The following is a 22,071-nucleotide window of genomic DNA, read 5'->3' on the forward strand; positions in this document are numbered from 1 at the left end:
ATGGTACTTAAAAAAAATTGTGAAAGGAAAAAAATCTGGTCTAGGGATTTCATGGTGGTCCAAACGGCTTCAGTAGTAAGCTGCTAATGCTTTTTCTGGAGGCTCCACTTGGCTGCTGTGCAAGGCCCTGAAGTCAGACGGTGAAGGCGCTTGCATGGCTGAGGCCCTGGGGTCTCCCTGCTGCCCCTGAGAGGGGTGACCGGAGTGACTCGGCTGCCAGGCAAGCCCCAGCAGTGCCACAGAGCAGCTCTCATTCCCTGACTCACGGGCCTTGCAGAGGGCTGCCTGTGCTTCTCTCTTATTTCAAGATTGCCCTTAAGATTTTTTTACTTCTCTGGCCACTTCAGCTTCCGTAAATGAGGTGGGGTTGGAAGGAGAGTGCAGGACCAACTGGCTGTCTCAGAGCTTTGTAAGAAGCTGAGGCATTTGGCGGGGGGAGGGGGTATTAATCTCTGGGGATAGAAAGTTTGTACTGTAATACAACTACCTGATTGCCTTTTCTCCTGAAGAAACGATTCTGAAGTTTGTTTTTGCTTTTTTTTTTTTTTCTTTTTTAAATCCCTCACAGGCCCATCTATAAATAAAGCCAAAAGTTTGGCCACTCAAGAGCGATACAAAGGTACAGAGCGAGAACAGCTCCTAAATTTCTAGCCTCTTGCGAGGTCTGGGGACTTTGAACTGTGTGGGTCGGTGGGCTTACAGCGGGACAGTTGCTGTGTCGTCAGGGCGGATGCGGAGAGCAGGCTCGAACAGCAGCAGCTTCGGCCCTAGTGCTTTCAACTCCGGACCACAAGCTGACGCGTGGAGCAGTATTACCTAATCGAAGGCAGCTCCAAGACGCCGAGGGGCCCTCCACGGTCTCCGGGAACGAGCCCTCACCTGGGCAGGCAGAGGGGATGCTAGGGAGGCTGAGTGGGATCTGCTCCCTGACACTTTTTAAAGGCCAATCAATGCAATGTTTTTCCTTTGTTTCTGGAGTAAGCCATCACACAAGTTCTGTACCATATTTTTAGTAACACTTGAGGATGTTGTAGATACACTTTACTATAACATTTTATAGTTTAAAGAGCTTTATTAATGCAATAAATTAACTTTGTACACATTTTTATATATATATATAAAAAAAAACTAGCAAGTGATTTTAGAATGTTGTAGGCCTCATTAGAGCTTGGTCTCCAAAGACCTGTTTGAAAAAAGCAACATGTTCTTCACAGTGTTCTCCTATAAAGGAAGTACAGATTTCATCAGATGTGGCACAAAAAAAGGAAAACAAGAGAATGAATGCTTCACAGCTCATAGATATGTACGGTGGGGTTTTAACTTATTTTCTTTCATAAAACACTTGTTTTCCTAAGCTGCTGGTTGTCCTTTTTATTTATACAGCTGCTGCCAGGGCTGTTGGACACCTTCACAACCCCAGTAACCTGCCACCTGCTTTGAGACACGAGTGGCTTGCCTGTCCTGGCAGTGCCACCCCACACGGGTTACTGGGGGGCCTGACGCAACCTCACATGCTCCTTCCCCATCCTAAAGAAGCTAGATGCCTGAGGTTTCATAACTTGGGAGACAAAGAGCTAAGATTAGCCTCGGTTTCCTAAGACCATCAGTGGTAAGCCCCAGGCCATGTGACATGCCTTAGTCATGGTTTCCTGCCACCATTTCCTGTCTTATCCCTGATTCCTCAGAAAGCAGCATTCTCAGGTCAGTGGCATGGGCCACACCGGAAGTGCATTAACTGCAAGTTCCAGAGCAGGAGTCAGATTCCACGGGCAGATGGAATTTTGTTTCTAAGAAAGCTAACCCAGGAGTTCTTAGGAGGACCCCCAGAAAGGCCTGGCCGCCAGCCTGCTCCTGCTACTGCCAATCTGTTCACTCCCCGCTCTCACGGCCACCACAGCCTCACCTGGTGTGAAGTTAGGGTTCCCTCGCAAACGCTGGTTTCGCTGTTCAAAAAACCGAAATATAGTATAGAAAAGCATGTTGTCTTCAGTCTGCTTCGCGGCATCTAAAAATTTTCGTGCAGAAATGTTGTCGTGGCCGCCAATGCCCCGGATGAACCGCAAGGCGGCCAACACCTGGTGTTTGGAAAGAAGCACCTCCACGATTTCGTCGTTGGCGGTGGACAGTCGCTGCAAGGGAGGGAGAGGGGTCCTCTAAGTGCCGAGACAGGAAAAGATAGGCACGCGGTTCCCAACGCGGCTGTGGCAAGAGTTACCTTCAGCATGTCCAGAGACAGCTGGTGGGCAGGAGGGTAGAAACTTTCTAGGGATAAGAGCAAACAAGCCTGAAAGACACATTTTCAAACTGGCTTCAGCATCAAACGTTAGGAGGTTAAACGCCAAGTCCTGAAGCCCACGAACAGAAACGGGCCGCATACCAAAGGCTTGGAGTCGCTGAGGACGTGGTACTGCAGGAACTGATGCAGCATGTAGAAGAGGTTGTGCTGGACCAGCGTCTTGATGACGAGCTCGTGTAAGTAGTGCTGAGGACAGACGGAAGGACAGCACATTTCCCAATGCCCCACCTGCACCAGAGGAGCGGCTATGGGGCCCAGGACCCGAGCTGTTCCTAAGGGCTGGGTACGTGTTTCCACGAGGAAGGGGACAGATTTCTGTCCCCTGTGCGTCCACGGGACACCTGACGGAACGCCCCTCCTCCCACCTCAGGACAACGCGGCAGTGTCGGGAAGGTCCCTCCGCATCCTGGGTCTGGTGTGCGGCCCCTGCTCCTCTAACTTGGGACCACACCTGCTGACCGGAAGGTACCTGTACTGTGATCTGAAACTGGTTGAGCGAGCGGATATACTCCATCAGGACGGCGATCACGAACTTATGAGGCATGTCCTACGGAGGAAAAGAAGTCTTAAAGCCACCGAGGACTCGCGAGGGGTCGCCTGCGGCTTATTCTCCCCGCCCCCCCCCCCCCCCCGCCGTTTCCACGTGAATCTGGCCCACGGTTCCATTTTGCTGGTTTGGCACAGATCCAGAACCTTCCCCGTCCACAGTCACGTTCTGGCCTGAGTATTGGAAGTCAAACTACTAGCACTAGGTCTTCACCCGAGATACCAGTTGGTCTAATCGCATTCTGAGTTCTACTCCTTTCCTCAGCTCCCCGCAAACAAGCTCTCCAGGGGCCCCGTCGCCCACCTTCTTCTCCGTGAACACCGACAGGACGTGGGTGTACATGTCGGACTGATCGATCACCGCCTGGGTCCGCGCCGGCCTCCTGAGAAGCGGACTGCTCCGGCTCTGCCCAGCTTCTAGTGCCTGAACGACACATTGGCAAATGTGACCTGAACCATCTTCTCGATAAGCCCAGAAGCCTCGATTTCTAGACCCTGTGTGCCTCAAATGGGAGCAGAAGGTGGCACATGGTACTTGGACAAAATGATTTCTCCTGTGCAGGCTTGAGGCAGGGTTTGGGAAGGCAGAGGTGGTTGTCTTAAAAACAGGCTACTGTTCGTGAATGGAACTAAAAGGCGAAGGCGTAAGTCCGCTTCTTTCAGACATTTTCTTAACCTTAAAATCCCTAATGAATTATGGACTTTCTGATGTTTGTTACCTAATAAAAACAGAATGCATCCTGCTTTTTTTTTTTTATAAAGTCCTGATCCTGCGGTAAGTGAAGACCGCGTATAAAACTGTCTGGATGTCCGAGTGATAAGTAAGCCCTCCCCGAATGCCACAGATGGGGAGAGCTTTGTGACACCATGCACTGCTTCACCTGACTCTAAGGCAGTCTGCCCAGCGCAGGTCATGTGGAGCTATAGCAGGCCCTGAGAGGCTCCAACTAGCAAGGGCCAGGGCTGAAGAAGCCTGGGAGCCAGAGCAGGGGTGCACAGAAACCCATGGGGAGCAGCCCTCCTGCTTCCCACAGCCGTGCAGACCAGCAGCTGCCCCCCACCTGCGGCCACCATGCCCCCTCAGCACGCAGGCCTCAGTGGCGTCCTGCCTCTTCCTCAGGAAACACGGGGGAGGGGTAGAGAGGAGCCCACACAGCTTACCGTCGTGTAGCTCTGCTCCGCATCCAGGTACTTCTTATACTCGTGATTGAGCTTGTCAAAAACCGTAGCGATCACAGGTAATGTGGCTCTGTCGGACTCACTCAGCACTGGAAAGAACGTTCACACAGGTCAGCCGAGTTTACGTCCATTCGGAACACAAACGTGCTGCTGGGACAGAAAGAACTAACCTCAAAGGGCCACCAGGGCAAACCTACCTCCAGTGGGCATTGAGAGAAATGGAATCGTTCTGAGACCTAAAGCCTAGAATTCACTCACCAACCGTTCCCAGGGAGTAGAAAAAGTAGCTACGGACGGTTTCAGCAGAAAGTGCTCAGAGATCTCTGTAGTGAGGGACTTGGATTCTGGAAAATGTCCGTTTTCAGGCTGGGGATGGCAGTGCCCTAACCCTCAGATGCCCCAGCAGCGTGTGGGTTTTCTCACCTGGCACCATCCTATCTAGCTTTCGTCCCCAAGTAACTACAAGTCATGTTGCTATTTCATCACCTTTCCAGGGGGTTAAATGATCCACCCTTCAAGTGAAGGACAAGGCTGTGCACAAGACACAAAAATGTGGCCCAGCTCCCAAGGAAAGGTGTGGGCAGCACAGTCCCAACCCTGGAATCCAGACCGAGTGGGGAGGACTGGTCCACTTACTCTGCGAACAGACAGACAGAATGACCATCTTGCACTCCTTTCTCTGGAGGAGAAAGTCCATCAGTCTTCCTTTATCTGGCAAGAGGTTTACGATGGGCTGAAGCTTCACTTGGAGGTTCCAGAGGTAGCCTGGGTGGAAGAGGCAGCAAAGTTCACACAGGATGCAAATCGGAACAAAAGCCCAAAAGGTGGTTCCCCTGAAACATTCATGGTGGGGGTGGGGGGCATTCTGCACAGCACTGATACAACCCTGGTCTTACCAAGTGCAGCCTAGGACACACAGGCTGCACCTGACATAAGGACTGACAGCCACCTACAGCTGCATGCTCAATGGCTTCTTACGCTGAGGTGACCCTCTCTGATCACTGGGACATTAATGGTGTAGCTCCCAAAACGGAGATGGGGGGGCAATGGTGGGGGGTGACTCAGAGCAGTTCCATCCCTATACCTAACCCCCTTTTTAGCCTTGAAAGTTTAAAAAGATGTTAACGTGTGGCATGAACCTGGATCCTGTACTTTGGTTTCTCCCACAGTGGTTCTTCAGTCAAAAGTTAACTCCAGAGGCTCCCAAGGGAAGTTCGTAATTCATCATTCACCGATTCATGACTTTCCCGAACATCCACACTGCCTTTCTCAACTGGGGTTCCACAAGAGAATTTAACACTGCATTAAATATGATCTGAGCGATCCCCTTCTCGATTCTCCCACAGCTGCTCAGAGGTAGATGGAGACGAGAGAAGTGGCTCTCAGGGGCACCAGGGCTAATTCTCGCCCTGAGAATCCCAGGATCTGAGACAGGAAAGTTTCACGAATGACTGAAGATGGGTAGGATGTCCTCTAATGGAAGATACAGGGGCTGGGGGGCTACTAGGAAGACAACTAACATCCTGAAGAAGCCTCCCCAGCACCGTGGGAAGCAGGAGCACACCTCTCTGTGCAGCCAGAACAGAAAAGGGCTCAGGCACACGCGGGTGTGGAGGTGGAGGGTCAGGACAGGCAGGGAGGGTCTTGTGCACCGTGCTATGGGGTCTGGCTTTTCAGAATGGACAGAGTGGAATGGGCCAAAAGCAGGGGAATGGCCACTCTTAGCTATTAATTTTAAAAATAACATGCTCAGGATAAAACAATAAACCAACAATAGAGAGAATATAAAGTGAAGAATCTCCCACTTTAGGGTTGAAGGGAGTGGTCATCTCTCAAATTAACCTCGAAAACAGCACTGGCGACTTCTGTCATCGCAAGCCAACAAGTACTGTCTAACTTAGCGACCGCCCCTCTGACCCACCTTGGCTTGCACTGATAATGATGTCGGGCTGAAAGACAATCCAGGACGAAGAATCTACGTGTTATAGGAAGTGGTAAACCAGGAGGAGATGAAAACAAAAGACAAGCCCGCCCTGCCCCCTACTTGCAGAGGCTCCTTGGCCCTGGGTGGTGAGAAATGCTCCCCTGGGGGCTCCCAAGCCTTTAGCTCATTCACAGCTGAAAAGGCCAAGGCCACAGGACCTCTCTCAGACACCAGTATAAAAGGGGGCAAGAGCTTCCCTTCCATGCCCAGCGGCAAGGCCTTTGTAAAGGATACAGAGTTTGCACGGGATAGGAGACTGGCTGGTCACAGGAGCAGGACCTGCAAATGGAAAAAACACAAGTGGGCAAGGACGATGCCATCAGGAAATCATGCCAATACCCGTGCTTAGGATGTGAAATGCAGCACTTTCTAAAGCCTTTGGTAAATGTTTATTCAACTGTGGTTAAATGACAAAGGAGTGAACGCTCTTGTCCCACTGATAACCCCTATAAGAAGAGGGAAGTCGAGAACAATCCATGAAAATGTCCTCCCAAGAAGGGGAAAAGTATCAAGAATTCAGATTTGGTAATTCTTCTGTAATAACTAAAGATGATTCATCATCATTTACACATGCACAGTAAGGAACTGAGAAACATGCCTGGATGATTCAGTATCAAATCCCACGTGACAAGGACTCATTATGACCAGTTACACTGCCTGTGCGTCAGGGGGGCAGCCCTCCGTGAACCGGAGACACACAGCCCAGCAAACTAAACATCATTCCCAGTTCTGTTCCCACCACCCAGGGACAATCAGAAGACAAGTTTTAATCAGCAGCCTGGAAAAGACCACCCAAAAGAGGAAAGGGCCCATGGGTCAGATAAGCCAAAACAAAGAACACTTGCATCTACCACCCGAGGGTGAAGGTCTTTTTTTTTTTTTTAATATTTATTTGACAGACAGTGATCACAAGTAGGCAGAGAGGCAGGCAGAGAGAGAGGAAGGGAAGTAGGCTCCCTGCTGAGCAAAGAGCCCAACTCGGGGCAGGGCTCGATCCCAGAACCCCGGGATCATGACCCGAGCCGAAGGCAGAGGCCCAACCCACTGAGCCACCCAGGTGCCCCCAAGGGTGAAGGTTTTACATGTGGGCCTCAACGCTGGCCTCCAATCATTCGGACTTAACTGCTCCCATGTGAGAGCCAGATGCCCGTGGTTTTTAAAGCACCGCCCCCCCCAACCAGGTGCCAAAAACAGAAGGGGAAATGACAGCAGCTGGCTCATCCCCAATTTGCTGGCGTCCTCTTTCAAAACAGCCTAACAAGCTCTTCCTGCCAGCACGCCCTGCAACCGCACGGAGCGGGCAAGATACAAAGATGCTACAAGCCTGCAAGGGGCTTACAGTCTAGCAGGAAAAACAAGACAAACAGTCATTAACTGTAAAAGATGCTTTACCAACCCACACTCCGGAGACCCAAGACTCAATGGACCTTTGAATTATTAACCTTTGTCAGGACTATTATTTTGATCACACCTGGCATTTGATTGTAACTAGCCAGTTAGAACCTGCCTGCCTTCTGACTGGTCCCAAACCACTGGAACAGAGCAGAAGGCTTTTAATGTCTAGAAGTTGTTTTCCCTCCAATTCACCAGCAGTTACCTTCATGCCGAGTAAGCGGCAAATACAAGATAAACATCTGACACAACGCTTTTTTTTTTTTTTTTTTTTTTTTTTGAGAGACAGCGAGTGCGTGGGGCTGGGTGGATGGGGGGTTCTCTTAAGCAGGCTCCACGCCCAGCTCAGAGCCCAATTCAGGACTGGACCTTACCACCCTAAGATCATGACCTGAGCCGAAATCAAGGGTAGGACACTTAACCAACTGAGCCATCCAGGTGCCCGGACACAACCTATTCTTTTAATGCTAACACTATGAACTCAAGAAAAGGAAGATGCTGGAAGGAACACAGAGAGCCAAAGGACTTAAACATAAGAACTCGCTCCTTCCTCCCCCAGTGCTGCCTGCTGCCAGAGAGCTATCAAGCTTCCGGCTAATCCACAAGTCGAGGCAGGCAGACTGGAAGCGGAGCTCTTGCTGGCCTCTGAGCCGCAGCCAGACCTGGAATCGTGCGATCCCCTCCCGACTGCACGCAGGGCCCAAGCCCGCAATACTATCTGAAAGAGATCCCTTTTAAGGAGAAAACATTGCTACCGAAGCTCCAAACGTGTGCCCTTCTGACTAGCTGTGTGCACTGAAATTTCAACTAGCTTACTCTACCCTCCGATCTCCTTTAAAAGAGAGCTGAATGTTATTCCCGTGAAATCTAGCTTGAAATCAATTACACTGGGAAAGGCAAAAAAACCCAGCCCAACTGTTTCTTTCTCCTTCATGGAAATCCTGACCTCCTCTCTTCTCTGACTTCCTTCTCCTCCCACCTCGTGTAGGGCAGATCTCAAAACACCAAAGCAGCACAGCCTTAACCTCTTCTGGGGTCAACCAATGAGAAGAAAACGCAGTATTTACTAGGTAGCCATGACACACAATGTGGGAGAAAGGCAAGGAAAAGTGATCCCACATTCAAATACAGCCAGAAGCAGCCACTTCTAATCTCAGGGTTACAGAGCACAGGCAAACGATAAATGGAGGGCATATTCAATCATTAACTAAAAAATCTCTCAGCTTCAGTGGGTAATCCTAACTCTCTGTTTTAGTTACTTATTTTTCAAGTAGGCTCCAGGTCCAACATAGGGCTCAAACTCGAGACCCCAAAGAGTCGCACACTCAAACTCGAGACCCCAAAGAGTCAAGTAGGCTCCAGGTCCAACATAGGGCTCAAACTCAAGACCCCAAAGAGTCGCACGCTCAAACTCGAGACCCCAAAGAGTCAAGTAGGCTCCTGGCTGGCTCAGTGGGACTGAGCCAGCCAGGAGCCCCTCCCAACTTTCCATTTTGAAAGCTCAGGGAAATCATTCTGTTTTTTTCAAAAAAAGATTCATGTATCTTACAAAATGCTTTTCACAACGGCACAATTTTACTGGTATGATTAATAGGATTTTCATTTAAAAATAAAAACAAGGGGTGCCTGGGTGGCTCAGTGGGTTAAGCCGCTGCCTTCGGCTCAGGTCATGATCTCGGGGTCCTGGGATCAAGTCCCGCATCGGGCTCTCTGCTCAGTGGGGAGCCTGCTTCCCTCTCTCTCTCTCTGCCTGCCTCTCCGTCTACTTGTGATCTCTCTCTGTCAAATAAATAAATAAAATCTTAAAAAATAAAATAAAATAAAATTAAAAAATAAAAACAAAAACAAAATCACCCCTCCCCAGAACACCTGGACCTGGGAACCCTCACTTAACCACCTCATTCCAACCACCTGGGGGGGCTGCTTACCTGCCACGGGGATCTGGTAGGGCTGAATGGAGCGTGCTGGGAGAACCGGGTGATGGAAGGTGACGGTGCCATCAAACTCGCCCCTTAACTTGATGTCAAATATCACCGATGTCTACAGTGGAGAGAAAAGAAAAACTCAAGACGCTGAAACGGGCCACGATGGACCCAGCCTGCCCCTTCCATTCTCTCGCCTCCTGCCATTCCCATCAGTGGAGTCTGTGTGCGACACACCCCTGCAGGCTGGTTCTGAGGATGGGGGAGTGTGCTGGGGTATCACAACTCTGGGACCCTGCTCCCCACGCTCTCGCGGACACCCACACTCCTGGTGCTGACGATGGGCAGACCCTGAAGAGCTTGAAGTGATTCCAGCAGATCTTTTTCACTTTAACTCATGACACCTTCACTAGTCAAAAGAAGGGGGTCACCACCCGGCAGGAGGTGTGGGACAGAAGTAGCCTGTCTATGACCAGATATCCAGCCAACCTCACAGAAAATAGCAGGACTGGTCCCAGTCTTTCTCTTGGGCCACAGAGCCTCAAAACTATTATCTCTCAGCATTATCATCTATCCTCACACAGGAAGCACCAAGCTCACACGCTCACGTAAGACTGTGGATCTGCAGTAAGTCCCAGCTTAGCTGAGTCAGCCAAATAACTGGGCCAGACTCGTATATCCTCACATGCTACTTTCTGGAATAGTCTTTCACTCACTGTAATCAACAGAGAGGGAATCACTGTTTTTTCCTAAACCGTCTAGAATACAAAACCCATTGGCATCCATAAGACCAAAGCTTTAGCGCGAAAAGCATTTTCTAGTCTTCGTTCTGAATGTTTTGTCAATTTTCACAACTCTTTTCAGCAACCCTGACAGATGAGAAATGTACACACCACTCTCACCTCTGTGTCCTGATGATGAACCACCACCAGGTTATCTACCACGTTGAGGGCAAACTTCCCCGTCCGATTTAACTTTAATATGTGCATCTTTTTACAGGCACCTTCTCTGTTGGATAACACAAAGGTCAAAAAATAGATCGGCACGCTTTAGTTCGTATTTTAAAATCGGAGAACGAGGACAGCATTAAACATACCGTGGTAGGTGATAGAGGACTACCTCCGCTCCTGTACTATTGGAGGTCCGGGAATGATGCCTCAAGAAGAGAACGTAAAGCTGTCCATATCTAGAGAACAGAGGGATAGATGTCACATCGGGCCACTTGCAATGCCTCCATTCTAGATGCTGAAGTAGGAGGCCATCAGAGTTAATTATGACAAATTCACTAATGGAGTATTTCACAACCAACAAAAATATTTACAAAGTGCAGTTAGTTTAAAAAAAAAAAAAAAAAAAAACAGAAGAAAAAAAAGCCAATTATAAAGCAAAATGCGGGAAAGCAAAACTAAATATAACTCAATCACAACCTTTTATAAGGAAACACAAACACAAAGTCCAAAACCACTACAAAGCAATACGGTGTTAATAGCTATTCTTGAGTAACAAACTCAGGCCATTTTCGTTTTCTCTAACTTTCAGTATCTTCCAAGGTTTATGTAGTAAATATGTTCCTTGATACCAGGGCAACAGAATCATCTTCATTTGCAAGCCTCACAGCCCAACCGCTGCTGCGAGCAGTTCCCACATGCGCACCACTATTCCGGAGGCCGGCACTGCGCTCGGTCTGCCACCGGGATGAGACCAAAGGGGAGGGAGTGGGTCCCTGCTGCTCGTGGGCAAGGCCTGTTCTCATTGTACCTATTCTCCAAACCAGGAGGCCACGGAAGATTGACTTAAAAAAAAAAAAAAAAAAAAAAGCATTCTAACTACTAAAAAATGTTAAACTTCAAAGCCACTGTGTTAGGCCAAAGACAATTATTTAGGAAGTTATTTAGGAACAAAATTTTGACCCCTTTGAATAGTGTTAGGGGTACATACGATATTCTTTGTATCAGTTTCCATAACTGTGTGTTTAAAACTTCCGTAACGAAGTATAAAAATTGAGATGATCTGCATTTACAAATGAAGATATACCTGCCGACCTAAGTAATTCAGTTCCATGTTTGTTAGATAAAAAACTATGTTCTTCTTTAGAGCAAGCAGGATATATGTCAGCTAAAAGAAAGTCCTTGATAAGCTTCAACTACTCACAGAATAAAAAAAAAAAAAAATTCTAGAACTAAGACACCTAAAAAATAGACTGGCCCAATGTTTTCATTTTATCAGGCTAGGATGGTGGAAGAACGTTCTTCCCTAAGGTCACAAACTAGTAAAATCAGCAAAGAATGACAGGCCCATGGCAGGTTTTCTATACTCATAAAATCTAGGCACTGAAAGGGCAAGAGGGCATTTTGGGCATGTGTCAAAGGCCAGTCCCACAGGGCTTACGATGCACTTCTACTACTTCCATCACCAAAAGCAATTTCAAGAAGGAATTATCTCAAAAGACATACATGGTTGCCATCGCGATGTCTCTCTCAGAAAGGTTCAGCTTGGTTGACTTGGGTACAGCTGGTAATTCAATCTCAAACTTGGGCAGCTTCGACATCGTGCCAGCCTGTTTGGGTGATAAAAGTATTAGGAAAAGCCAATTAAACCCTTCTGATGCTTTAGTACTCCCTACATAACACCAGTGAGGCTATGCATACACTATGCCTCTTCATCCTTTCCAAAGTCCTGCCATGGCCTTTACTCCCTGGGGTCCTTCCCCACACAAGGAGTCCTTCTTGGGGTGACGGGAGGGTAGAGTGTGCCCTCTAGTGGTCAGAAGTGGTGAGCTCACCGGTTGGAGGAACTTGCCCCTTGGGAGGTTAGAGGAAGGGGGAGAGGGGGAGGGACTTTCCCTAAAGAGAGGCTCTCTCTTACCCGAAAATAAAAGGGCTGCAGCACATTCCCGAGCACTGTGGTAGACAGCAGGATCACAGCCCCCTCGGGGCAGTACATATACCAATTCACATTGATATTCTGGCTCTTCAGGAGTTTCAGATTTCGTTTCTCTGGTAACACCTGAAGCAAAAACAAAGTTCAGGGAACAGAGTAGTTTAAAACAGTAAAATGGAAGACAACTGACAGGAAATTAAGAAAACAATATAAAGCAGGGGGGCTTGGGTGGCTCAGTCAGCTGAGGGTCCAACTCCCAGTTTCTGCTCAGGTGGTGATCTCAGGGTCGCAAGTGGTAGAGCTCAAGGCCCCGTGGGGAGTCTGCTTCTCCTCTCCCTCTGCCCCTACTCCCCCAAGCTCACACTCTTTCTAAAATAAACAAATCTTTAAAGAAAAAAAAAAAAAAAACAGGGGCGCCTGGGTGGCTCAGTCGGTTAAGCATCTGCTTTCGGCTCAGGTCATGATCCCAGGGTCCTGGGATCGAGCCCCGCATCGGGCTCCCTGCTTGACGGGAAGCCTGCTTCTCCCTCTCCCACTTCCCCCATTTGTGTTTCCTCTCTTGTTGTCTCTCTGTCAAATAAATAAGTAAAATCTTTTAAAAAATAAAAATAAAAAGCAGGAGAAAAACCACTAAATAAAACTGAAAAGATTTTGTTTGTTACACCTATTGATCCAGGAGCTCAGTGCTTTACAAATCTTGGCTCATCTACTCACAGCACGCCCGTGAGACATGGGCACCATGGACACCTGACCGAGGAGAAAACAAGGCTCAGACACCAGTTACGGCAGTTACAGCCCAGGCAGGCCAGGTCACCAGAAGGCCCGGTCCGAGCCTCCACACTCTTGCTCTCAGGCGCCATCCACCAAAGGGCAAGGAGTAGATGTGCCGCCACCCCCACCCCTACCCACCGACCCCAGAGCCCCACATGTGGAAGCAGCCACCGCCCAGCCCGCAGCACCAGCCTTCCTCCTGGCCTCCACCTAGCAGTTAGCACTGAGCCCGGAAGCAGCTCCCTTTTGCTAACGATCATGTTCGTGAGACACTGCATGCAAACCTAGTATTTTATAGTCAAGGCATGTTTCAAAAATACTGTAAATATTCTGATACATTAAGGAAGACAGTGTAGAGCCCCAAGACGTTAATGCTTCTAAAACACTGCGCTCGAGAACTGACATGGAAGTCAGGGTCGGCAGGCCCGGCTATCTTGACAGTTTGGGTAGAACAAAATAAGGATGAGCTAGCGTCCTCTTTCTTTTTAACTTATTTCTTGAAGAGCTGAAGACCGTCTAGATGATATGAACGTACACTCTCCCACTACAGAGAACAGAAAGCCGTGTGACTGTCCTCTCTGCGCTACCACATACACACAAACCCGTGTGCAGCTCTGTGTGGTTTCTTACCCGTGGTCATTACAAAGGCTCTAATGAGGGCCCACAGCAAAGTCCCATGGCATTAACATCTCACAGTTTGCTTACACAGGCATATTTTCTCCATCCCTATATTCTAAATTATACTTCATTCATGAGGTCGACAAAATTCAACCCTATGAGAATCCTAACACCCTCCAGATTAGCTCCACTGAAAGCTCTCAGATGCATTTCTCAAGGTCAGGCAGTTGGAACATATTACGAGCTGATGAGGCAGCTGCAAAGTCAAGCCAACAGAGTGAAAAGGAACGGGAAACATCTGCAAACCATCGATCTGATAAAGGGTTAATACCCAGAATATACGTCTATGGACTGATAATATGCAGTTCTGGCAAAAATGTGGGAAATGGAGATTCCTACATTGAAACTGAAAGTATGGGGGTGCCTGGCTGACTCAAAGGAGGGAGCAACTCCTGATCTCCGCGTTGTGAGTTCAAGCCACACGGGGAGTGTGGAGCTTACTTAAAGACTAAAAAAAAAAAAAAAAAAAGACTAAAAAAAAAATGTTTTTAATTAAAAAAAAAATTTAGCAATATCTGTTCAGATTTTTGGAAGTTTGTGCCTATGCTGTAATTCCAAGAACTGCCTCACCCAAGAACATAAAGAAATGTTTGCAAACATGTTTGCTGCAGAATTTATAATCACAAAAACATAAAAACAAGCCAGAGGTTCATCAACATGGAATAAACTAAACTGTAGGACACCCATACAACCGGATATTATTCAGTCAGAATAAAATATGGACAGGGCGCCTGGCTGGCTCAGTGCGGGGAGCATGTGATTCTAGATCCAAGGTCGTGAATTCAACCCCCTGTTGGGTGGGTGGAGAGATTATTTAAATAAAACTTCAAAGATGGGGCGCCTAGGTGGCTCAGTGGGTTAAGCCTCTGCCTTTGGCTCAGGTCATGATCCCAGGGTCCTGGGATCGAGCCCCGCATCGGGCTCCCTGCTCGGCGGGGAGCCTGCTTACCCCTCCCCTCCCCTCTCTGTCTGCCTCTCTGCCTACTTGTGATCTCGGTCTGTCGGATAAATAAATAAAATCTTTAAAAAAAAAACAAAAAAACTTCAAAGATTGTTTAAAAAAAAAGAATAAAATATGGACAACATGTCCAAGACATAATACTATGCAAAAAAAGCCAACCACAAAAAAAGCCAACCACAAAATTTAGATCAAGCAGCATACAACATTCCTGTTTTTGTAAAATAAAAAAGTTTGTACATATGTATGAAAAGAAATACATACTGAACTTTTCATACCAGTTAATTCTAGGGATTATGGGGGGGGACTTTTACCTTCCATATATCCTGGTAATGTTTAACTGTTTTGTAAAAAACATATATTTCTTGTAATTAGAAAAAAATAAAAACCTAATAAGCAAGAGACTAAACCTCTAGAATCTCAATCTACTCAGAACTGAATTCAAAAGGCTGCCAAACTGCCATCACAGACCTTCCCCCGTACCTCCCATGCCATGAACATAAGCGATCAACCTAATACCTGGTAAAATTCAATTCCTTGATCTGTTATGAAGACAATTTCAGTAGAACTGGTCCAACAGAATCCTAGTATGTTGGCGTTCTTGGTCTGAAAAGGAATTACAAAAAATTTTCTCAATAAAAAAATGTTTGTATAACTCTCTTCAAAAGCTTAAAATACTCTATCACTTAACTAAAAGTTACCCGGATTACTTATTAACAAATCAAACTTTCTTTTGAGCAATACAATGTTCCCAGATTTCCACCTGGAACACCTCACTGAAGCCCCGGGGTCTGGATTCCTTCGGTCAAGAACAGAGGGAAAAGCCTAAATTTCGGGAAAACAGTAACCCACTACAGCTTCTACCTTAAGGAATCAAAGGACAGCTGGCTTTCTCTTAGCGCAGCAGAACAGGCACTAGGAAAGAATAAAGGCCTAAAGGTTCTCAGCGAGTGCTGAACAGGAAGGACACAACAGGGACACCAAATCAAGGAAAGGAAACATCAGGAGAGGGGGAAAACTCCTCTTCCTAAAACCTCCCAAGAGGAATCCAGGGTCCCAGCCAGAGGCGCAGCCGGCACCGGGAGAAGGGCGAGGGCCTCTCGAAGTGCTGACACTGACCCGAGCATAACATCCCGTCACCCACTGCGTCCTCCCGACTCCATCTCATAGAAGAAACAGGCTTGTAACCCAGAGACCAGAGCCCACACGCAGCAGGTCTCAGCGCTGACCCATGGCCCGCCTCCAAGCCTGCGCTGGCAAGTCCCCGGCCCCACGGCACCTTCACCAGCGGACCCGCACAGGGCAATGGCCGGCAGCCAGGAAAGGATCCAGGCCCATACCTTGCACTCCTGAGTGTACTCCAGCTGAGAACTATCCGGGATAAAATTAGAAAAATCCTGAAAAGTTAAAAAAAAAAAAAAAAAAAGGAAGGAAAAGAAAGAAAAAACAAGGAGAAAATTTAGATCAAGCAGTATACTGCCAACCTACGTTGACAGACAAAAAGACAAAAGACAAATTCTTTTTTTTTTTTTTAAAGGCAAATTTAAAGTCATCAAAAAATAACTGATAAAAGACAAGAAAACTAAGAGGACCAATGTGGACAATCCGTCTCCTTACAACTCAATTAAAATATATATATATATTCAGTTAGAGTTTAGAAACTGATACTGAAAATCAACTGATTTCAGAGAAATGTGTTGCTGCATCTTCCAAGATGCTTTCCAAAACTTGCAGCAATGAAACCTGGCAGAAGAGAATCAGATTCTGCCTCTTCCCAACAGCTTTTACTCTACTTTACAAATGACAATGGTGAATACTTATAAAGGCAAAAAAAGCCAAACGGTGCTCCAACTTTGATCATCTGTTCCTGGGGGTCAAGCCATTCAAAGATGTAAGAAGTGAGTAAATGGAGCTATTCCAGGTAAAGCTAATTTAAAGCTAATTCACCAAGTTGCCAAAAACACACCTCACACCTCACATAATCTGCACAGCCAGCTATTAAAACAAAAGATGCCTGAGGCTCCAAATTACTTAAAAAAAAAAAAAAAACTTAAGTCAAAAAGGACAAACTAGGGACGCCTGGGTGGCTCAGTTAGTTAAGCAGCTGCCTTCGGCTCAGGTCATGATCCCAGCGTCCTGGGATCGAGTCCCACATCGGGCTCCTTGCTCGGCGGGGAGCCTGCTTCTCCCTCTGCCTCTGCCTGCCATTCTGTCTGCCTGTGCTCGCTCTCTCTCCCTCTCTCTCTGACAAATAAATAAAATCTTTATTAAAAAAAAAAAAGGACAAACTAAAGTCATAAGTATTTATCCCTTGAAATGTCCTTCTTCAAGAATTCTAAACTGAAATATAATACAACAGAACTATAACTTTCATGGCATTAAAATAATAAAGGCGTCCTTTAACACTGTTTTTTGCAATTCATTCTCTTCCTAATGTACTTCCAATGTCCTTTCCTCTATGCTACCTTTAAAGGTATGTCCTGGGGCACCTGGCTGGCTCGGTTGGAAGAGCATGTGAGGCTTGATCCCAGAGTCACAGGTTCGAGCCCCATGCTGGGTGTAGAGATTGCGTAAATAAATAAAACTTGAAATAAATAAGTAAAAAGATGTCTTACCACGGTCTTTGAGGTCCTCTGAACAGCCAATATCTTATTTTCTAAGGAAAACTTAATGCACTTCACTTCTCCTTTGTCTTCCATTCTTTAAGGGAAAAAAAAAAATGTTATGAATTAAAGCTAATAACCAAATTCTAGCATCTAGCATTCTGTGAGCAAAGTTGTATACTCAAGGAAGCAGCAAATCTTAAGTTGAAAATTATGTTTCTGAAACTATCGGGACTTCTCTTCAAACAACAAAATCCAACTGGCAACAAGTTGCTGATGAACTTTACAGCTTTGTGGTTAACAAGTGACTGACAAATTAAGAACAGATGCATTCTCCGATGAGAATCATCTGAGACATAAATAAGTAATACCCTCACAGCACCCTTCTCCAGACACTACCGCCTTCCCCCTCCCCCCACCCCACGGCTCTCAGAGCAGTGTGTGTGAAGCAGTGTAAGCTTTCCTGTTTACTTCCCAACCTACAGGACCTCAAACAGACGTTACAAAGGGAAGTCAAGGGACGGATTACAGAGCAGCGCCAGCCAACTTTTTTTTTTTTTTTTAAGATTTTATTTATTTTGTCAGAGAGAGAGGGAGAGAGAGCGAGCACAGGCAGACAGAATGGCAGGCAGAGGGAGAAGCAGGCTCCCCGCCAAGCAAGGAGCCCGATGTGGGACTCGATCCCAGGACGCTGGGATCATGACCTGAGCCGAAGGCAGCTGCTTAACCAACTGAGCCACCCAGGCGTCCCGCGCCAGCCAACTTTTGATTGTGGAGACGGTTACACATGTCAGGACTCATCAACTATATGTTAAATATATGCGGTTAATTCTACCACAATAAAACTTCTAAATATACACAAAATTCCTAAAATTTTTGCCAATAAAATTAAAATTTAAAAGAGGGTAAATCCAGTATCTTCCTCGAACCCTACTAACCCCCCACATCTGGATCATCACGGTCTCTCATTTTCCACACCCAAAGAACCATCAAAACTTACCCAAGACTTTCCTAGGCATCTCCTGAGTGCCCATGAGATACCAGTCTACTCTGTCTTCAGTCTGGTCTTTGGTATGCCTGGCTCAGACCACTGTAATCATTGCTCAGTGGTATCCCTGACATTGATATGCTCCCGAATAATGAAGCTTCAATGCTGTGAACAGCATGATCCTTCCTAGCACTGCTGAGATCATGCCATGCCCCATCTTACAAATTTTCAGTAAGAAGATAAAGCCCTAATTCCATAGCAGAATACATAAGGTTCAAGTTGACTCCTGCCAGGGGCCAAACCACCACCTCCTCTTCCCTGCAAGGACACCTGATGTCAGTTACACAGACCTGGAATTCCCCCAGACACCATGCTTGCTCTCTTTTACACTCGGTGTTCTCTCCACCTGGAAGGTCTACTCTCTTCCCCATGTAGAATCATCCCATTCAAGCTTTAAAGTTTTGCTCAAAGGCTCCCTCCTCTCGGAGGCCTTCCCCTTCTGTTTCCTGGCCTACCCCAAGATAACAGTCTCATCTGTTTTGTGCGCCCAAATTCTGAACAGAGTGCCATTACAGCACTTTGCACAATCAACAGAATGTGTCCACACACTTGTCTCCCATACTAAACTGAGGAGTTCTGCAAAAGGGCAACAGGCTGCACATGCCCGGTGCCTAGCACACAGGCTACAATCAGTGTTTGTCCAACAAATGAGTGATCTGTTTTCTACTTCAAAAACTGTTTTCTATTAGCACAGGACACCTGCAAAAAAATGTAAGTCACCACTGAACTGAGGGCCCACACTGTACTTTCCCCTTTCGTAATCACAGGAGTTAAAGACCAGATAATTTATCAACCAAATCAAGATACTTCTGAAAGTGAAAGGAAGTGCGATTCATTATTATACTGGTTCAACTTGCATAAACTGGGACAGCCAATCACCTTTAGTGGAAGCTGGGATTTCCTTAATACAGATTATTATAAAGGAAACACTAACCAGGAATCTCCTCCACTCCCACACAGCCTGAAAAGACTGGGGCCAGAGGAGGAAATGAAGGCCCTCCTTGGTCAGAATGCCAGAAATGAGCGCAATCAGTAAACTGACTTGCTAATTTCAAGTGCCAGGAAGTGGGTTCCCTATGTTGGAGCATCTGATTCCCAAATCAAGAGAGAGAACTACTCTACACACTTCACTTTGACACTAAGTACTGACAGGTCCCAGCAACACTGCACAGCAGGTGTCTGCTTGCGTCTCTCTAACAGGGATTTGCAAGCGTGTATACACTTTAGCCAAGGAACAAACTTTTTAAAACCACCCTCTGAATGAGAAACAGAAACACATCATTATCTGTATATGTGACCATTATTCTGTGAATGTCAACAGTTACCGAAATGAGATGGGATTCCTGTCATCTGGGCCTTTAACTACCACCCCGGTAGCTCCACCTGACCGAACTGCAAAAACCTGGGAGGGAAAAGAAGCAACGTTAATGGCCTGAACTTCGAAAGACTTTCAGACACATTCACCCGCCTCAAGGCGATTACTTCTACTACACCCACTCCTGGCTCAGCTCAACTAACGTGGTATCTATCAAACTGCAGATGCCTGGTGTTCACCTCAATCTTACAGGACGAGAGCGTAGAGACCAAAAAAGGTTATACCCTTCCGAGTGCAGTCCACTGTGCGAGACTGGGCCGGGGTCCCCGCGGCTACACACTTTAATCAGGAACGGCAAAGGCGCCCCTGATGCACTTGAGTTCCCCTGCTACTCCTCACACTGCTTTCCTCCCTTTCCAAAATTCTGAGAGTAAGAGTAATCTCAACGTCTAAATCCTCGACAGCAAGGGTAACTGGTGACAAATAAAGACAACAAAGGCGCTGCGAAAGGGCTGGCGAGCTAACAGCTGATCACACCGGCCAAAGGGCGTGCTGGGTGGGCGGCGCAGGTTCGGGGTCCACCCAGCTGTCACTTTGGAGAAAAAAGCCCCCGCCAAGGTAGCTCCCGGTCCCTCGGCCCACCCAAGAGCCCGGAGCTGGCGCCACTCCGGCGCCGGGACCCGAGGGGAGGCCCCAGGCCTGGCCCCCACCCCGGCCCCCGGCCTGGGTGCGCGCGGGACGCCCCTGGGGCGCCGGGGACGGCGGGCGGGGCGCGTCGGGCCGCGCCGAGGAGGAGGGCACGGGCCGGCCCGGACCTGCTTGTTGGCCTCATCGAAAAAGACGCAGTTGACCGGGTTCGCCTTCTCGAAGTGCACCGGCCGGTCGCAGAGCTCCAGGTAGTAGTCCTCCTCGCCCATAGCGGGCGCCGCCGCTGCGGCGGGGAGTCCGGGGGCGGCCGCCAGCGTGGAGCGAGGCGAGCGGCGCCGGCACCGGGACGCAGCGAGTCGGGTCGGGCGGTGGCAACCGCGATCGGAGCGGGCGCAACCGCGATCGGAGCGGGCGCGGAGGCCGCTTCCTGGTGCCACGCCCCCACCCCGTCCGGCACGTGACCCGCGGGCCTCCGCGCTTAAACCGGCGACGGCGGACGGGCAACGGTGGGGCCTAGCGACCGCGACCGCGCCTAGCTCGGCGCGAGAGGCTCCTCCCCTTTCTTGGAGGGCGGAGTCCCAGCGCGGGTCGCGGGGTGGGGGCGTGACCCGGAAGCCGCGCGAAGCCGAGGGCGGTTGTTGGCACCGCGGCTGGTGCCTGCGCCTTCCCGATCGAGTGCGGGTCCTGGCTCCCAGGTCATTCTGGGAGGTTTGCGCCCGGCCGGGAGTCCGCCTGGGGCAAGGCAGCCCCTGGTCTAGGGAAGGTTTACCCTGTCTCTCCGGCAGGTTTATTGAGCCTGCCTGTGGGACTTAGCAAGGGAGGGGAGAGCTGCGGCCAGCGCCTGGATGCTGTGAGCATGGAACGGGGACCCCAGTTTAGACTGCAGTCAGAAAGCCTCTTTTGAATGGCTTTGACATTTGAGGCGGGGTGGGGAAAACTCATTCAAGGGAGTTGGGACGGAGGAAGGAAGGGATCACGGATGACCCCGAGGTGGCCATTCTCAACAACCGGATGGTTTTGAGCACCGTTCTCTTAGACAAAGAGGCTTGAGAAGTTTGGCAGGGAAGTGGTGAAGATCACGAGCTGCGCTTTAGACATGTGAATCCGAGGAGAAGTGACCTCCGCATTGATGGGTTATGTGGGGCTGAAGCTCACCAAGAGTGACAAGGCTGGAGGTAGTAACAGCAAGTTGTTGGACTACTGATAGTGTTTGAAGCCATGGTGTTGGATGGCACTGAATCAAGTGTAGAGGCGGAGAAATCAGTAAAGGACAAGGGGCAGAGCCAGCCAGAGAAGTACACAGAGAACTCCGGGTGGGGAATGTCTTGGGGGCTGAGTGAAGAACTGTTTCCCAAGGTGGGGTGTGGTCTGCTTTGACAAAGAAGTCAGAGCGCTGAAAAGTGTCCCCCCCCCCCCTTTTACCCCAGGGAAGACACTAATCCTTCCGTGGGAGGATCATTACCTCAGGGACTGGGAGGCAGAGCTACAGGGCAGGCAGCGGGTTAGAAGTAAGAATGGGAAGTGAGGGGGCGTCTGAGTGGCTCAGTGGGTTAAAGCCTTTGCCTTCGGCTCAGGTCATGATCTCAGGGTCCTGGGATGGAACCCCTCATCCGGCTCTCTGCTCAGCAGGGAGCCTGCTTCCTCCTTTCTCTCTCCGCCTGCCTCTCTGCCTACCTGTGATCTCTGTCTGTCAAGTAAATAAATAAAATCTTGAAAAAAAAAAAAAAAAGAATGGGAAGTGAGGAAGAGGTGATAGGCAGCAGATCCATAGTAACTGATCTGGAGAAGCTTGTCCCTGAGAGTCGCGGAGGAAGGGACATGGAGGTGACCCGGGGTGGGAGGAAGTAGGAA

The 22,071-nt window shown here is 48.4% G+C and overlaps 2 protein-coding genes across 3 annotated transcripts in view; one reads left to right on the plus strand and one right to left on the minus strand.

Annotated features, from left to right (window-relative positions):
• The window catches only part of NPC1 (NPC intracellular cholesterol transporter 1), a 49,025-nt gene extending 47,671 nt beyond the window's left edge, over positions 1–1,354 (plus strand). The window contains exon 25 of the mRNA XM_047696751.1: positions 569–1,354. Within this exon, the coding sequence (XP_047552707.1) occupies positions 569–651 (83 nt within the window). The 3' untranslated portion in view covers positions 652–1,354. The remainder of the gene's footprint in view (positions 1–568) is intronic.
• On the minus strand, positions 1,053–20,726 carry RMC1 (regulator of MON1-CCZ1). Of its 2 annotated transcripts, XM_047696752.1 has the most exons (20): positions 20,388–20,726; positions 19,583–19,659; positions 17,222–17,306; positions 15,947–16,003; positions 15,126–15,212; positions 12,185–12,325; positions 11,773–11,876; positions 10,416–10,505; positions 10,222–10,327; positions 9,326–9,437; positions 6,240–6,284; positions 5,943–5,996; positions 4,658–4,786; positions 4,004–4,110; positions 3,147–3,266; positions 2,766–2,843; positions 2,378–2,482; positions 2,216–2,284; positions 1,904–2,129; positions 1,053–1,221 (listed from the first exon to the last, which is right to left on the minus strand). In XM_047696752.1, exons 1-20 carry the CDS (start codon positions 20,487–20,489, stop codon positions 1,142–1,144), a joined length of 1,974 nt encoding a protein of 657 aa, XP_047552708.1. In that variant the 5' UTR covers positions 20,490–20,726; the 3' UTR covers positions 1,053–1,141. The 2 variants fall into 2 exon arrangements, with proteins under 2 accessions (XP_047552708.1, XP_047552709.1); XM_047696753.1 differs by lacking the exon at positions 19,583–19,659 and having other exon boundaries at positions 20,388–20,725.
• Positions 20,727–22,071: the final 1,345 nt, after the last annotated feature.

Source organism: Lutra lutra, chromosome 12 (assembly GCF_902655055.1).
Source record: "Lutra lutra chromosome 12, mLutLut1.2, whole genome shotgun sequence".
Classification (NCBI taxonomy): Eukaryota; Metazoa; Chordata; class Mammalia; order Carnivora; family Mustelidae; genus Lutra; species Lutra lutra.

Bases quoted from the DNA above. Each gene is read 5' to 3' on its own strand.
- RMC1 (XM_047696752.1), bottom strand. From the start codon at position 20,489: ATGGGCGAGGAGGACTACTACCTGGAGCTCTGCGACCGGCCGGTGCAC. The intron at 3,267-4,003 runs GTAAGCTGTGTG...TGTGTCGTTCAG, and splicing joins CGGAGCAGAGCTACACGACG to GCACTAGAAGCTGGGCAGAG. The intron at 2,844-3,146 runs GTGGGCGACGGG...TTTCCTCCGTAG, and splicing joins CGGTGTTCACGGAGAAGAAG to GACATGCCTCATAAGTTCGT.